The sequence below is a fragment of the Colossoma macropomum genome, unplaced genomic scaffold (assembly GCF_904425465.1).
Source record: "Colossoma macropomum unplaced genomic scaffold, Colossoma_macropomum, whole genome shotgun sequence".
In the NCBI taxonomy this organism is placed as follows: Eukaryota; Metazoa; Chordata; class Actinopteri; order Characiformes; family Serrasalmidae; genus Colossoma; species Colossoma macropomum.
This window is the reverse complement of record NW_023494807.1, coordinates 24,244,568-24,262,408: the sequence shown is the minus strand read 5'-3', so window position 1 is coordinate 24,262,408 and position 17,841 is coordinate 24,244,568. Positions and strand designations below refer to the sequence as shown.

Sequence of the window (17,841 nt, the reverse complement as noted above, 5' to 3'; positions counted from 1 at the left end):
CTGAGAATGGATGCCTTCAAGATACACTATATGCTGAGCCCTTAGGCTACACTTACAAAAACACATCCACAGCTTTAATAAACTGTGTAACACCATCCATGTCTTTAAGATGATTTGGTCAGTCTTTCTTTGATGTGGACGGTGATGACTGCAGACAGCATGAGGGTCAGAATAATGGAACATAGCACAATCTTCAGTAAACACACAGATACACCAGCAGAGGGAGGCACTGTACCTGAAACACACAACAAAACCCACTGTTGTCTATAATATCATCATCATCATCATCATCATCATCGTTAACCGCTTAGTCCAGATAGGGTCGCGGTTGTTGTCTATAATATGATGAACAAAAATATAGGAAATACCTAGCAGTCTGTTCTCTACACTGTTCACTTAAAATGTCACATTTCAGTCGATTTTAAAATAAAAGCCCCTACCTTTTAAAAAAACTGGAAGTGTAATCCAGTCATATGCAGAAGTTTGAACACCCCTGGTGAAATTCGATGCTTTGTTGATTTTCTTAGTGAAAATAAGTGAACACATCCTCTACAGAGAACACACTTTAAAAATGGCATTTTTCTACAAATGTTAGTGCACAATTTCTATTTATTTGCTGATTTTAACATATCATCATCATCATCATCATCATCATCACTCTATTATTACACATATTACATGGCTGTTAAAAAAAGTATCTCAAAGGGTGACTTTACAGAAGAAGGCAAACACGTTCTCTAATTTTAATGTAATATAAGAGATTTTATTCCAAGTACTTTTAAAGCGTTTGTATCCGTCCATTCATCATAGAAATTTTACACAATGTAAAGGAAAGCTGCTTTGCTCAGAAAATTAGAATAAAAAAGGACATTTGTGTCTCTTTTTATTGGACAGCAACAATAAAATTTAAATTGTAATATAATTAAACTGTAGTAAAATAAAAAAACAGCTTTGCCCAGGCTACAGTTTGTTTTTATTTCTTCCAATTTGTTAAATTAAGTGAATAAGTAGTAAGTGTGCAGTACAAGAAGTGTTTTCTCTGTAGCTTATTTTACCTTAGAAAATCAACAGAAAATGTTACCATACTGGGGGTGTTAAAACTTTTGCATACACCTGTAAATACATAGGCACGTTAACAACTGAGCTAATGGAGCACATGCACTGCTGGCTTTTATTTGAAGGAAAAATGGCTGTGTTAATGGCTGTGTGGCATTTAGTGAAAATTTTAATACAACCCCATTTCCAAAAAAGTTGTGATGTGCAAATCATTTGAACCCTATGTTTCATTGAAAATAGTACAAAGACAATGTATCAAATGTTGAAACTGAGAAATTCTATTGTTTTTTGAAAAATATTTGCCCATTTTGAATTCGATGCCAGCAACATGTTCCAAAAAAGTTGGGACTGGGGCAACAAATGACTGGTAAAGTTGTGTAATGCTAAAAGAACACCTAGTGGTTGATTGGCAACAGGTCAGAAACATGATTGGGTATAAAAAGAGCATCTCAGAGAGGCTGAGTCTTTCAGAAGAAAAGGTGAGGAGGGGTTCACCACTCTGTGAAAGACTGGATGAGCAAATAATAATAATTCAAGAGTAACTTTTTTTCAACATAAAATAGCAAAGAACTTTTGCATTTCATCATCTACGGAACATAACATTTAGAAGATTCAGAGAATCTGGAGAAATCTCTGTATGCAAGGGACAAGAGTATTTGCTGGCCGTGATCTTTGGGCCCTCAGGAGGCACTGCATTAAAAACAGACATGATTCTCTAGTGGAAATCACTGCATGAGCTCAGGAAAACCACTGCCTGTGAACACAGTTCATCACTGCATCCAAAAATGCAAGATAAATGTAACAAGGCAGAATAACTCAGACGCTCATGGTTAAATGACTTTAATGTTCAAATTGTAATCCAAAAACGTGGTCAAAAAACAAGCAAAGGTCAAATCCAGCAGAGTCAAAAGACAAAAACATAAGGCAAACAAAGTCCAAAGGGCAAAGGCAAAAAGGCATAAGTCAAAACAGCAAACAGAGTCAAAACCGGAAAAATCACAATAGACAGAAGAAAAAACCCTCAGTAGCTCTTGAACAAGAAGCAATACCTCACACTGGACTAGACTAAAAGCCCGGGCTTTATACTGAGCTAATATTACCAGAACAGGTGTAACCAGTTAGTACTCAGGCGACAGAGAGTGGTGTTTGGAGCAAGATGGAGGGCTGAGAATCATGTGACCCCCCCTGAGATTCTGGGAAATGGAGTCCCTCTGAGCCTGAGGGGTGCGTCACAATAAAACTCTAAAATGCAAAGAAGAAACCGTATGTAAACAGGATCCAGAAATGCTACCACCTTCTCTGGGCCTGAGCTCATTTCAAATGGACTGAGGGGAAGTGGAAAAGTGTCCTGTGGTTTGACAAATTAACATTTGAAATCATGGATGGTGTGTCCTCCGGGCTAAAGACCACTCAGCTTGTTATCAGTACACAGTTCAAAAGCCAGTATTCATGATGGTATAGGGGTGCATGAGTGCATATGGCATGGGTGATATGGGCATCTGTGAAGGCACCATTAATACTGAACAATAAATACAACATGTGCTGCCATCTAGACAACGTCTTTTTCAGGGAAGGCCTTGATTGTCTTGCTGAAATAATGTCAAACCACATTCTGCATGTATTACAGCAGCATTGCTCCATGTTAAGAGTCTGGGTGCTAAACTGACCTGCCTGCAGTCCAGACCTGTCACTACTGAAAACATTTGGCGCATTATGAAATGCAAAACAAAACAAGGGAGACCTCGAACTGTTGAGCAGCTGAAATCCTGTATCAAACAAGAATGGGAAAACATTTCACTTTCAAAACTACAGCAGTGTCTGCTCAGTTCCCAAACACTTAGTGGCAAACATGTCCCAACTTTCTTGGAACATGTCACTGGCATCAAATTCAAAATGGGCATGAAATTTCTCAGTTTCAACCTTTTATGTTGTCTTTATGGTATTTTCCTTTAAAAATATGGTTTACATGATTTAGATATCATTACATTCTGTTTTTATTTACATTCTGCAGAGTGTCCCAACGTTTTTTGGAAATGGGGTTGTACATTTATATCTATATATCTATGTTTATACCTCCCCTAAAACATCTGTCACTCTAGATGGAGATCATGATTTAGCAGCTGAGATTACCAACAAAATATATTTTAATTGGGCTGTGTTCTGAACTGCATTTTTCCTACACCTAATAAAAAAAAAAATATGTCTTTCATATTGGTGGTAACTCAGAGTGCTTTGCAGAAAGGTGATCATGTTTTACAGTTTTAATAATCTTACTAAGCTATTAATACATGACTTTTTGTAATTCATAATGCTAGATTCAACACTATGATTTGCTGTGTCATAATCAAATATAATTCTTTGCATAATTCTTTCATCTCCCCCACTGGGCACCTGTGACAATTCAAAAGAATCCAGACGCTCGCGGTGTAAAAGGGCGAAAGGCAGTTTAATGGAGTTAACCAAAATCGTAGTCAAAAACCAAGCGTGTGTCAAAACCAAAAAGCAGCCACAAAACACAACGATGATCAGATCACCGTGTGAACTAAACCAAAGGGGTAAGACAAAAGGGCAGGTCAAAAAACAGTCCAAAAAGGTCAAAAACACAGAACAGCACAAAAACTAGCAACAGTATCCAAATGGGGTAAGGCAAAAGGCAGAGTCGAGAACGAGAAACAAAGGTCAAATACACAATAGACAATAGATCAGAAGAGACGCTCAGTAGGTTCGTAAAGAATCAATACCTCATACTGATCCTCACTAAAGCCTCACAAAGGCTTATAAGCTATGCTGTACTGATCATGTGATCTAAAACACAGGTGCAAAGAGTAAATACTCCGGAGAGCGAGAGCGCTGATAGGAGCGCGATGTATGGTCAGAAGTCATGTGATCCCCTTGAGGATTGTGGGTGTTGGAGTCCATATCTTGCTGTGATACTGGCAAATGCGTGACAGCACCCATGCAGAAATACATTCAGATTAGTGCTTTGAATAGTATGATTGTGGGAAAAAAAAACAACATAAAACAAATAAACAAAAAAAGAAACGTGCAAAAACTGATCTGGATCTTTTGATTTTGGTAACAGTGTCTGTGTGTATCTGTGTTCACACCTTGATCTTCATCAGCACAGAGTCGTTTAAGTTTTCTCATCTCCAAAACATCCGTCTTCCAGCTGACTGGGTTGCTATGGTTACAGATGATGGTGCTGCCACTGACAGACAGGGAATGGCTGATACCTCCAGGTGATGTCACTTCCTTCTCCTCACAGGTTTCTTTGTAACAGCTGGAGCTGATAGAGCGGTCATGACCTCTACAGGTGAGAGTGATGTTACAGGTGTCTCTGCTTAGCTGGTGAGTCAGGACTGGAGCCTCCACTGGATCTGAGGTAGAAGATGTACAGACACATCACTGTAATGCTGACAGTCAGTCAGTGATAAATCACTCATCACAGATCACAGAGATCATTAAAAGCCTTTCAGAGGGAGCTGAGATCCATCTAGACGTTGGTGATGGTGTTGATATTGAATCTCAGAAACAAATGAGTAGAGAAAAATAATATCAACTGTCCTATTCAGTGTTTAAATTTGAGCTGGTGGGTTCAGGGCTTAAACTGCATCTAGAACACTGTAGCTAAAATCAAAATGCCAATTATACAAAAAAGTCTTTCATCAACCTAGTTTTAATAACGCTTCTAAATTCCACTGATGGTTAAGATGTAAATTAAGTCAATTCAATGGTCATTAAATGGTTGAGATGTAAATAAAGTAATTCAGTGTGATTTGATGGGAAATGCACTGTGCTAATGAAACTTTCTGAGTCAGAATTGTTCATAATAGTTGTGACAGTAATCAGGGGTTCAAATCAAACATGCAAAATCTGTATGTATCTGTGTACACATCTTCATCAGCACAGGGTCGTTTAAGTTTTTCCATCTCCAAAAAAATCCTCCTTCCAGTTGCCTCTAAAAGCTTCTTCATTCCAAGATATTATATAAAATGATTTCAAATACTTTGGAAATGTTTAATGATAATTTTGACTTAAGGTTTTGGAGTTAAATGTACTGATGTTGGAGAATTACATGCAGAGTGTTAAGGCAAAATAGTCCCCAAGGAAAACATATTTTTCAGATATACTAATATTTTACAGTCATCAATATTTACATATTCACTACTCTTTTAGGGCAGTAAATAAAATGGTTATAGTTGTTTTGAAGACGCTGTGACCCCTGTTTTTGTTTTTTTTTTTGTTTTTTTCTTTTCAACACTGAAAAGAAATTGAGTAAGTTTCTGTACAATGCACCATTTTACATCAAATCACTCAGAATGACTTTGTTTACATTCAAACCATGGAAGACAAATCAAAAATCCTTTTAATCATGCCAAATATGTGTTCATTGGCAAAAACAGCTCCTTACAATGCTATGTTGTACAATCAGTTTTAGGCTTAATGACTTACTTTAACTGAGCATACTTTAATCTCTTCAGAGAAGTGTTTGAGAGGAAAAAAATCCATAATTATGAGTTGAGGTTTTATTTCATCACTTTTTTAAAAAAAACACTTTTTTTTTAAAAGTAAATGCACAATTTTTAATGCATTTATCTTCAGATCAACATGTTTGTGTTTAGCTGTTTGGGAGGACGTACAAATGAGCTCCAATAGCTTGTCCAGTGGTGGTGTGTGAAGTTGCCTACAGAGTGGAAAAACATGGATGCAGTATTAAGAGTGTGTTGTACACTGGAGAGCATTTGCAGCAAGCATGTCTGTTCAATTTCTTTCAGCATTTCAAACTGCCTTGGTAAGTGAACATACTTTTTTATTAAGTTTATCTATATTAATATCTCAATGTTCCTTTACAAGTATACACCCAAGGGAAGTTAGCCTAGTAGAAATTACAACACAGAGATGGTGAATAAAACAAGGGGAACATTTACAAACAGATGGAGCCATGAACCAATAAAATCTTTGAAAACAAGAAATCATCAAAAATATTTCTCTAACTCAAAACAGTTGAGTAACATGGGATATATCCTACTTTAAGTGCAACAGATTTATTTTGGTATGTGTCTTGTGATAGCAGGTGGAAATCACACGAGACTCAAAAAACACAATTTTTTCTCTTTTTATATTACTTGACTTTGGTTGGTTTAACACTTGGAATACCTCCATTCTTTCAATGCAAATACAACTTAAAAAATGGTCAGTTCAATTAAAAAGAATTTGATTTGTTTTCTACATTGTGTGCATTTATAAAAGAGTTCAAATTGTGGCAGAAATCTTGGTGAGAGCCCTGATGAAAAGCCTGATCAAGAGGTGACATATAAGACTATTGATTTCACTAATAATACTTGTCAGAGGTTTTTAATCCATAATTTAATGCATAATTCATATCTATGTCTCCTTACACTGACTGTATTAGTCACTAAACTGCAGGCCTTTTATCTAATTAAGTTAAACTATGTAATTAATATTTTACTACTATGTAACAGCTGTTTTACTCTTTTGTATCTACTGTGTAACTACTCTGTACCGAGTGACTGCTATGGATTATTCAGTCATTACAAAGAAACTAATTTGTAAGTTCTGTAAGACATAAGAAGTGAGGAACTGAAGTGTCGACTCCCAAAAAGACTGTAATGTTTTCAGGTTAAATAAGATTGTACACTAGTTGTGTAGCACAGAATGTGCCACTTGTAAGGGAACACACAGATGTTTTTAAAAATAATGCCCTACATGTGGTTTTTTGAGAGTGTACTGACCTCTTTTTGGCAAAGACTTGAATGCCAACATGAATCATGAATTTCCTTCTGTACTGTGACTTTCTGTATGAAACACAGTATCAGGGAGGGTCTCTAAGCAAGCTGGGCATTTCAATTGATAACAGATGGAAGGAGGTGAGGGAGAGATCAAACGTGATATTATTGGTTAGTAAAGCAATAAACCAAGAGAGGCTGTGCATGTGTGAAGGGAGTTTTAGGCACTCCACTTCGCATCATGCCAAAGAAAACACCCTTCCTTGTGATAAAAGTACATTAACACAGGGCCTCCAGTGGCTTTTTGCTTTTATAAAACAGCCAAAAGACTCGGCATGCAGGAACAATGGCCCACTTTTTTCTCTGTTTCTCAGCAGTTTGCATTCTCTAGTTTTATAACAGTGACATGGCTCAGCGTCTAGATTGTATAGTTACATTATGAATTGAGGCTGGGTGAGTTTATAGTTGATACAGGGGGAGGAGTCTAATGATGAACACAATAAAAATGTATAAAAGAAGACAGTCACTTTATGTGAGAGTATTCATTTTGTCAGAAAATTCACATTTTAATCAAGGAAATAACACAGGGCCCCCCCACATTCAATTTTGTCAGACTTATAGGGGATCCCTTCGTTTTTATGGGAGGTTCAGGAACCCCTAGCACCCTCTCAGAGATATGCCTAAGAATATACAGATAATACTAATAAAACTTCAAAACTACCCTCAACAGACATATAGTGAAAAATTGATATAAGTAGAGATGTAAATGACAGAATAACTTCGTGTTTGCTGAGCCAACTTGAGGTTTAGTGGCTGCGTAAGGAAGAAACCAGACTGTCATGCAACAGCACTCATGTGCACTAGTGAGAAACAGTTCATCACAAATCAGCAGCACTGAACAGAAAAAAATAAATAAATAAAAGAGCTCATGTTGACTCAACTCTTCAGTGTTCAGACTCTAATGACCAAAAGGAAAGTGACCGTCAAAACGAGGGGGAGAGAGTGTAACAGAGGAGAAAATGACTGAGTTAAGTGAAATATGTAAGAGTGAGGATGAGGACAGCTCAGATGATGAAGAAACAGAAAACAAAATGAGAGGCAGGAGGAAGGAAGGCAGTAATGAGAGAAGTTTTAAAAATTGTGAAATGTGACCACGTTACGCTTGAAAAACAGATGTGTTACAAAACAACGCATTCTGTCTCTAACTAGACACAGCAGAGTGTTCAGTTGGAGACGGCACATTTTGAGTTAGCTTTAGCACAAAATGTGTTAATTTTTCTCTGCCTGCTTAGAGATGACATTTTGTGTTAGTTTTAACACAGAAAACAATGTGACACAAAGTGTTAAAACGGATATCACAAGTGTGTTCTTATTTAACACATTAATCACTTTTTAGAGTGTATCTCTTTAGCACCACTTTATAAGGTTTGTTGTCAATGACAGAAACAAGTTTTTTTTTAAAAAAAAAACAATGTTTTTAGCCTTCAGAAAAGCTCAATATTGCACAAGAATAAACAAAGAATAGATAAAATTACAGCGTCTTAATAACAGCAGTGTTGTGTCAGGACTGCATGTTTCCTCTCACTGACTGGTTTTCTATGAGACTTACCCAACACAGAGACTCTGTACTGAGCAACAGCTCTGACCTCATCACCAGCTGCTTTTGCTTCATACAGTCCACTATCAGTCTTCTGTAAGTTCTTCAGTGTCAGACTGTAGGTTTCCTCATTGAACTCCACTCTGCCTTCATAAGCAGGATGCTGTTAAGTTGTTTTTAATTTCGGTATAATATTTTAGAACATTATTAGTTCTGTTAAAAACCCAGAACAAGTCCTCAAACTTCTGTACAGGATCCTGTATGGCCAGCTCAACAAAATCACCAACCAACCTGAACAAATCACTGGACACTGTAGAGAGATTAAATTAGATAAGATTAGAAAATATAAGAAATGTTTTGTTATACTGTGATGGCTTTATCATGATCTGGTGTGGCATCTTAAAGACTAATTCGTAAGGCCTCTGTATTGTATGTTAGTATACTGAGTGAGGACACTTTTTGTTTTTGTTATTTAATATAATTCAAGTGTAAATATCCACTTTACTTTACACGCATAATGTCTTTTTTTGAAACATGAACAAAAAGTATGTATTTACAAGTATGAAGAAAGATCTGTTTCATTTTAAACATATAAGAAAATAATTATTCAAACACATTTGAATGAAAATACATTAAATTCTAGATATTCCTGCTGCTGCTGATGCTGCAAAAAAAAAAAAGCTTCAACTGGTGTCATATTTACAGTTGCATGCAAAAGTTTGGGTGCCCTTCTTCAAACGATATTTTGTAAAAGTTACACGTCCTCTACAGAGAACACACTTCTGCACGTTTGAATACACAGCTACTGTTCATTTGCTGATCTGAACATATTGAGGAAAAAATTAAACAAAATGTGATTTCTCTGAAAGTTCTGGCACATTCTCTATTTTATATTTAATATTTTTTTTTCAATGTTGAACTCACCAAAAAAGCACTAAATTAGCAGAAGTTGTGAATTGTGAGGAGTGATAATGTACAGTAACGCTAATAAAACCATAAATATTTGACTACATTTAGTGCTAGTTTAAAAGCTTAAACTAGTCAATTGTAAATGTGTGTTTAGTCTTGAGCAGATATAACCTCAGTAGGTGAACAACAGAGCAGGACTAAACCCAGTAAACAAAACCATCAAATAACACATACATGACATTAAATAGCATGTAGTCTAGTTTAATACATTTTGTTGTTCAAACAATTTTACAAAGTGACAAATCAAATGAAATGTGTCTCAGAGCTGGATTGTAGGTTTATTCTGTTAAAAATAATCATGTGCTTTTATTTTTACTATGTTTAGTGAGATCAGCTCTCTTAGTGTAGATTATGACACTATGGAGGATTAAACCAATAATCACTTACACACTTTATTTAACAGATCGAGTCAATAATGATACATTATCATTACTAATGATGGTTTTATATATATTTTGCTTATTACTATCTCAATTAATGTCTTAGGTTTAACTAGATTTAAACATAATACATGTAAACAGGTTAGAATAGATATGAATACTTATTGTTTTGTTAAATATTTTTTTTAACTGTGGGACCACAGCTTGAACTAATACATTATCATACACTTTAACCTCTATAGTGCTGAAGAATAGTGCAGAGAATTGTTTACCTGTGACTGAGATCACAGTGGAGAGAACAAAGATCAGCTATAGCAACATCGCCATTACAGAGACTCTGAGATACTTCATCTTTATGAGTGAAGGAGGAGGTTCTGAAAGTCCTCCTCACTGCCTCTGAGAGGTTTACTAATGTGCTGATGTTCATGTAGGCATTATGAGAAAAAGGTGACAGAATATTCTACACTAAAAACATAATTTAATGCAGTTTTATTTAAGGCATACATACAAAAAGAACCTTCAGTTTAATGTGTTCAGTGAACACTGAGCACAATATAACTATTAGCAGTAGTTTTTAAAGTGGTAGCAGAGTGTATTTTTATAGAATTAATAACCTGCAATGATCATTCAACTAATTAACTGAAATATGTTATGTTTTAATGACACGTCTGACATCAAAATTATTTTTAATATCTATTAGTTCCTGTTAGTTTTCCTCTGTGGTTAGTTGAGTTTCTCTTCATTAGCTTCTCTGTCTAAAATGGCTTAACTGGAAAAAACATCATATGCCTTTCATATATAGCATTAAATGTATTTCAAAATACTTTACTGAAAAACAAAAAAGCTGTGGAAATGCTTTCATGCATGGTGTCCATACATGGACAGTTCTGTTCCGCTTTAATACAAGTGATACTGTTTTTAGAAACAATCTTTTAAAATTTGGAAAAAAAAATGCATGAACTACAGTAATAATGCTAGCACTTCAATATTAGGTTGCTCATACATTTAAGCCCACCCAAAAGTCAATTTTAACACTTCACTAAAAATACTGCTGTGGGGCATCACTGTCTTTAGTGATGTTTATAATCATATGCATAAACAGTATGTACAAATCCATTTGAACTTTTGGATATTTGAAAATCTGTTGCCCTTTACATTGTGTGTCAATTTCATGATGAAGCGACCAAATGAAACGCCCCCAAATTACTTGGGGGGGAAAAAAGTCTGGTCCTACTTAGTTACATTAAATGTAAACTGTTTTTTCCGTCTCCTCTCTTCCAGTCATTTTGGAGGTACAAGATTTTGTTCTACAACAGTGATGCTAAAAGTCTGTACACTACAGCTTTCAAAAACACAGCAAGTGATAACAGCCTGTTAGGTACAGCAATACAGCAATACAGTGGAGTAGACTGTAATAAGATCACATAACAAAGAATCATATAACTACAACACCATCCATGTCTTTAAGATGATTTGGTCAGTCTTTCTCTGATGTGGACGGTGATGACTGCAGACAGCATGAGAGTCAGAGTGATAGAATACAGCACAGTCTTCAGGAAACACACAGATACACCAGCAGAGGGAGACACTGAACCTGAAACACACACAACAAAACCCACTGTTGGATTAAATATGATGACCAAATAGAAAAGAAATAACATCTTCAGTAAGAATCTGACCAAACCGAACATTCTTCTCTTTCAGCAGAATCCTTGTTTCTGTTAATAATTATTAATAATAACTTAAATTATTTTCTGAAAGTTGTGTAATTGATCCTGGATTGGTGGTGTTTGGCTGCAGGAAAATGCCCCCAGTGGCTAAGGATATTTTCGGCCTTTGAGGCTTCCAAGGCTGGCTGCCTGTGGGACACACTGTAGTTATGAAGTGACACTTTCCGCTGCAGCTAAGGACTCTTTTCAGGCTAGCTAAGTGACTCTATATTGTGGTCATTGTAATCCCCCCTCGCCAGCTGTTGGAAATGTTTTTGTAAAACATCCTTTGGTTTGAGAAAGGCGCTATATAAATTGAACTTACTACTATACACTATTCTTCTTCTTCTTCTTCTTCTTATTATTATTATTATTATTATTATTATTATTATCATATTTTACATTGGCTGCTGATTCATTGAAAGCAATAAGCCACCCAAGGCTGTGCATTATTGTAATTTTATCACAGTGGAAGGGGGTTTTACATGCTCTGCTTTGCATCATGCCTAAGAACACCCTTCAGTCTAATAAAAATGCAGTAACATACGGCTTATTGCTTTAACATAATACTGGAGATCTCAAAGCGATGACTCTAAAAATAGCAATCAACAACATAAAATATGATTAATAATAATTGGGTAGGCTCCCATGAAGAAACATATTCAGGCTACCGCTTAATAGCTTAATGAAAATAAATAAACAAACAAACGGGTCTGAATCTTTTAGGTGATTTTAGAGGCAGTGTTTGTGTCTGTATGTATCTGTGTTCACACCTTCACCTTCATCAGCACAGAGTCGCTTAAGTTTTCTCATCTCCAAAACATCCGTCTTCCAGCTGACTGGGTTGCTATGGTTACAGATGATGGTGCTGCCACTGACAGACAGGGAAAGGGTGACGCCTCCTGGTGATGTCACTTCCTCCTCTTCGCAGGTTTCTTTATAGCAGCTGGAGCTGATAGAGAGGTCATGACCTCTACAGGTGAGAGTGATGTTACAGGTGTCTCTGCTTAGCTGGTGAGTCAGGACTGGAGCCTCCACTGGATCTGAGGTACACATACATACAGATCAGTGCAGTGCAGGTAATCACACTGAAAACCAGACAACAGTAAATCAGTTGGAGTGATAATTATGAATTAGTGACTTCAGTATCTGTTTGTCTCAGGACATCGTGAAATCCTATAAACTGTCTTAGAGGCCTGGACTCAAACATGATTACTTAACAACAACAACAACAACAACAACAACAACAACAACAACAACAACAACAATAATAATAATAATAACAATAATAATAATATTGCAGCACTTCAGTAACCAAATGATGCTTATAATAGCTGCAAACATAACATACAATACGAAAGAAAGACTAAATAGTCAAAAAGTTTAATTAACCCCTTTTCATGGGAACCATAAAATGTAATTTCTGCCTGTTTTGGAGATCCTTTAGAGACTCTGCATTTTTGTCTTCAATAAAGCTACTCCCTATTTTTCATGGTAATGTGTTCACTTCACAAAATGGAAGGGAACCTTATTTTCATCTTTAAAGGTAAGCAAGAAAACCAACATTTAAAAAGTGTTTTTACTGTGTTTAAATGCTATATTTTATTTGTCAATTGTCTGATATGAAGAAAGCTGCAGTTGTGCTGCTTGTTTTGTCTTGGCACAGCCATCTTTATGCAATGGCATGAATTGTTTTCATGGGAGGGGGTTCTCACCCCTCCCCTTTAACCACTCATTGCTCACTAGCAGCTCAACACAGAGTCAAAGCATTTCACACAGAGAGCCAACAGTGTGCTAGTTCATCTGCTAACAGAGTTGTGGGGAAATATTTTATGTGATTTTACATTTTAATTAAAAATATCCCAGATTATCCCTGTCTGTGTCATGGCAAGCAAGATATATATATGTTAAAATAAGTAAGTAAGTAAATAAATAAACAAAAAACATTATGATGTTAGATGATTAAGTGCAGAAAGTATATTACGCCAGGTTGTGGCAATGAAAAACAGCATTAACAAACAGTTAATGCTGCCACAAAGTCAGCACTCTCACTTCTCACGTCCCTGCGCTGCATTTAAAAAGTACATTTTGTCTGTACATGTTCTGCCTCTGCTGGAAAACCAGCATGGAATTCATGCTGCTGGTCTGATCTGCGCTTTTTTTTTCTAGCAAGGACCTGCGACAGCTTACGGTGCAATCTTGATTGTGAAAATGAGCAGTGCTGTCCTCAGCTGAAGGAGAGCAACAACCTCACTTAAAACATCACTTGACTAGAGTTTCCCTTGTAAACTGCTCAGCTTTACTTTGTATTCATAAATATGTTATTTTGAGACGCTTGTATTGGAACTCTTTCTACTGGTTGATTTCAAATTTTAAGTTATCAAACTGCATTTTTTCATCATTTTAATCTAGCATTACTAGATATTATTATTATTATTATTATTATTATTATTATTATTTTCACTGTGATTGGCTGATTCTTTGTAAACTCTAATTTCTAAATCTCTAAAAGGTACTGAAAGGGCTGCTGCATTGTCCCTTGTACTTTTCCATCTATATGGGGTTTTAAGAGTAATGTCAAATTATACTAATGAGTAGTGAGATTACTTTTAACAGGAAGTAATGAGTAAAGTAATCCTATTACAGTCTGAGAGAAATAATTGGTAATGAAGTAATGAATCACTTTATTTGACTACTTCAACACAGATTATGAATGTTCTTTGAACATCACTAGTTAATTTTAAAATGATCAGTCCTTTCTAATTAACAAGACCTTAGAACTCAGCAGAGTTATTAATAATAAGCAGCAGAGTGGTTAAATAAAAGATAGAAGAATGTAAGATTGTGACTGACAGTAGCAGTGCTGTGTCAGAAATGCATTTTTCCTGCCATTGTATCTCACACTGTAAGACTCACCTAACACAGAGACTCTGTACTCAGCAACAACTCTGTTCTGTGCACCAACTGCTTTTGCTTCATACAGTCCACTATCAGTCTTCTGTAAGTTCTTCAGTGTCAGACTGTAGGTTTCCTCATTGAACTCCACTCTGCCTTCATAACCAGGATACTGTTTAGTTTTTTTAACTTCAGAATAATGTTTTAGAACATTTTCAGATCTGTTAAAAACCCAGGATAAGCCATCAAACTCCGGTACAGGATCCTGTATGTCCAGTTGAACAGAATCGCCAACCAATCTGAACACATCACTGGACTCTATAGAGAGAGACAAAAATATTTGGTTATGTTCTTGTTACGTTGCAATGTAAGTACATTATGTTTAGCTGTTTTGTATTTTATGAAGTTTGCATTTGTTTTTTGTTACATTATTTAAGAATCCATATAAAATATTTTTACAGTAAAATACTCTAAACCCATTTCCTGAACACCTGAACTCAATAATTAGGAAGTGTATTTACTGAGTCTATGAGCTACAGATCAGGCAAAACAAAGGAAAGCAGATAGAAAAGGAAGTTTTATTGAACTACTCAGATGTAGACTATGGAGTGATGCAGCGTGAACGGCAAGCCACAACTGCTCTGCGACTGAATTCGGCTCCAAATTTCTGTTTTGCTAATTTGTTTGCCTGGTATTGTTTTGTTTGTGGATTTTGTAAAGTTGGAAAAAACGGCTATGTAAATAAAATGCATTATTATTATTGTTATGAACTATTAATGGGCTTATATACATGCAGAAATGTTTTCTGTTGTGTTTCTAACTAGAAACCTTGCATTGCAGCCAAAAATAAACTTACAGGGAAAGACCTTATAACACTCTATTGTTTTCCATTTTCATAATGAATAAAATATAAAATATAAAATAAAATTTATAATGAAATAGAATTGTGTCTGAATATAATGGTCTGAATATTTAATGCCTTAAAATCCCAGGCTTATTACCTATTAATGTAATAATGGGACTTCAATGCAAAATGGCTATTCTTTGGTTGTAGCAGTTTAGAATTAAACTTTTAAGAGGTTAGATTAATAGTTTATAAATAGGGATTGCATTTTGAATTAATTTGGTTAATCAGGTCAGCTTTCCTTGTGTAGAGTCCAGCCCTGACTCTCTGTTGGACATTTCCTTAAACCCTCTGAATGAACACATGACCATGACGTCACCACAAACCACCTACCAGAGACCTGTTTCACTGGATTACTGATTCTACTCCCCTGTTCTCTGTGTCATATGATCTATGTTAGATAGTTTTTTTAAGCCTGGGCTTTAGTTTAAGTCTTTGTGAGGTATTGCTTTTGCAAGGTTTTGCTTCTCTTAAAAGCTACTGAGGGTTCTTTTCTGTGTGTTTCTATACTGTTCCGGTTCTGACTTTACTTCTATGTTTTTGTTCCCTTTTACATTTGTGTGCCTGATCGTTTTTTGTTATGTTTATCTGTTTTTGTATCTTGTCTTTTTTGGAGCTGACATGACTTTTTTGACATTGACTTTGGATCACAAACTGACTAGTAAAGCTTCTTTTGCTTTTTTTATCCAGAAGCGTCTCACAAGGTCTTGTTAAAGTATGAAATATAAAACTTGCTTCATTTTTTGTTCAGCTCAGCAGTGGCATTAACCGATGTCTAATGATGTCTTACAATGTGTTGTACAATTTAAAATGTTTTAGCATAAATTCAGATCACTCTATTCAGGTCACCAGACAATGCACACTTGCAATAATCACTTACACTCTGTACCTGACAGAGAGACTTAAACACGATACATTATCATAGATGACCTCTATAGTGATGAAGTTCAGAGAATTGTTTACCTGTGATTGAGATCAGAGTGGAGGGAACGAAGATCAGCTGTAGCAACAACGCCATTGCAGAGATTGTGAGAAACTTCCTCTTTAACAATGAAGGAGGAAGTTATGAAAGACCCCCTCACTGCCTCCGAGAGGTTTACTGATGTGCTGATGGTCATTTTACAATAAAGGAGGGAGTTTTGAAAAACCTCCTCACTGCCTCAGAGAGTTTTACTAATGCGCTGATGCTATGATATGCAGAAGTTCATTCTCAACACTGAACACATTATGACTGGTAACAACAGTTTATGTTTAAAGATCATTCAGTTCAATGAACTGTGTCTTCATGTTATGTTTTAATGACACGCCTGACATTAAAAATTATTTTTAATGTCTGTCAGTTCCTGTTTCTTTTTCCTCTGTGGTTAGCTGTATATATACACTTTATATATTTATCTAATTTTATACATTAATATTTTCATTTTGTCTGAGAAGCTATAACAGTGATGCTAAAGGTCTGTGCACTACAGCTTAGAAAAACAGTAAGTGATGAGAGCCTGTTGGGTACAGCTATATAGTAGAGTAGATTATAATCAATGATGATATAATAGAGTATTATGTAACTGTAACAGCTATAATAAACTGTGTAACACCATCCATGTCTTTAAGATGATTTGGTCAGTCTTTCTCTGATGTGGACGGTGATGACTGCAGACAGCATGAGGGTCAGACTGATAGAATACAGCACAGCCTTCAGCAAACACACAGATACACCAGCAGAGGGAGACACTGAACCTGAAACACACACAACAAAACCCACTGTTGGATTAAATATTATTAACAAATAGAAAAGAACTAACTTGTTTCATATTTCAGTCGATTCCCTGTTCACTTAAAACTTTCAAATTATACGGCTAATGTAATCAGGAGGAAGATGCTGAGTCTCTCTACAACACAGAAGAAAAGACTCATGATTCAGCAGCTGAGATTACCATTTACTAAGATTACCATTATTTGTTCTGACCAAACACTGCACAACCCCGTTTCCCAAAAAGTTGGGACACTGGGTAAAATGTAAATTAAAATAGAATGCAGTGACAGGCATATCCTTTAAACCCTATACGTAATTACAAAATAGTACAAAGACAACATATCAAATGTTGAAACTGAGATATTTTATTGTTTTTTTGAAAAATGTGCCAATTTTAAATGTAAGCAACATGTTTCAAAAAAGTTGGGACAGACAGCTCAAATAAATATGCAATGTTTACTCACCTCTGTGTTACTGCACTTGTTATTACTGCACAGCTTTTGTTCTTTCTTTAAAACCTATGAATGTTTCAATGAATGCATGTTCTTTCTTTCACATATGATGTGTTCACTGTACAATAAGAGATGATCATGTTGCTTCGTTTATTTAGGTGTGTAGCAACACATGCTGTTTGTCCTGTGTGATGCGTGCAGTCAGCATTTCAACAGGATATGTCCAGAGAGAAGAGGGATGTCCACAAAATCAGTGCATTGAGAGCAAGCTTTGTTTCTTACTGAATTCCTCACACACTGGAATGTGTTACTAACCAGTTAACCACAGTTTAATGTAAAGTTTTCATTCTGAAACTCTTGAAATTGAGTTTACAATTCATAA

General features: G+C 35.8%; 1 protein-coding gene and 1 pseudogene across 1 annotated transcript; both read right to left on the bottom strand.

The window, feature by feature from the left end:
* Window positions 1-104: 104 nt before the first annotated feature.
* On the bottom strand, window positions 105-10,176 carry LOC118797549 (annotated as a pseudogene).
* Window positions 10,177-10,252: 76 nt separating this feature from the next.
* On the bottom strand, window positions 10,253-16,319 carry LOC118796686 (SLAM family member 9-like). Its single transcript, XM_036555709.1, has 4 exons — window positions 16,221-16,319; window positions 14,375-14,671; window positions 12,232-12,501; window positions 10,253-11,343 (listed from the first exon to the last, which is right to left on the bottom strand). The coding sequence occupies exons 1-4, from the start codon at window positions 16,273-16,275 to the stop codon at window positions 11,213-11,215; spliced, it is 753 nt and encodes a 250-aa protein (XP_036411602.1). The 5' UTR covers window positions 16,276-16,319; the 3' UTR covers window positions 10,253-11,212.
* Window positions 16,320-17,841: the final 1,522 nt, after the last annotated feature.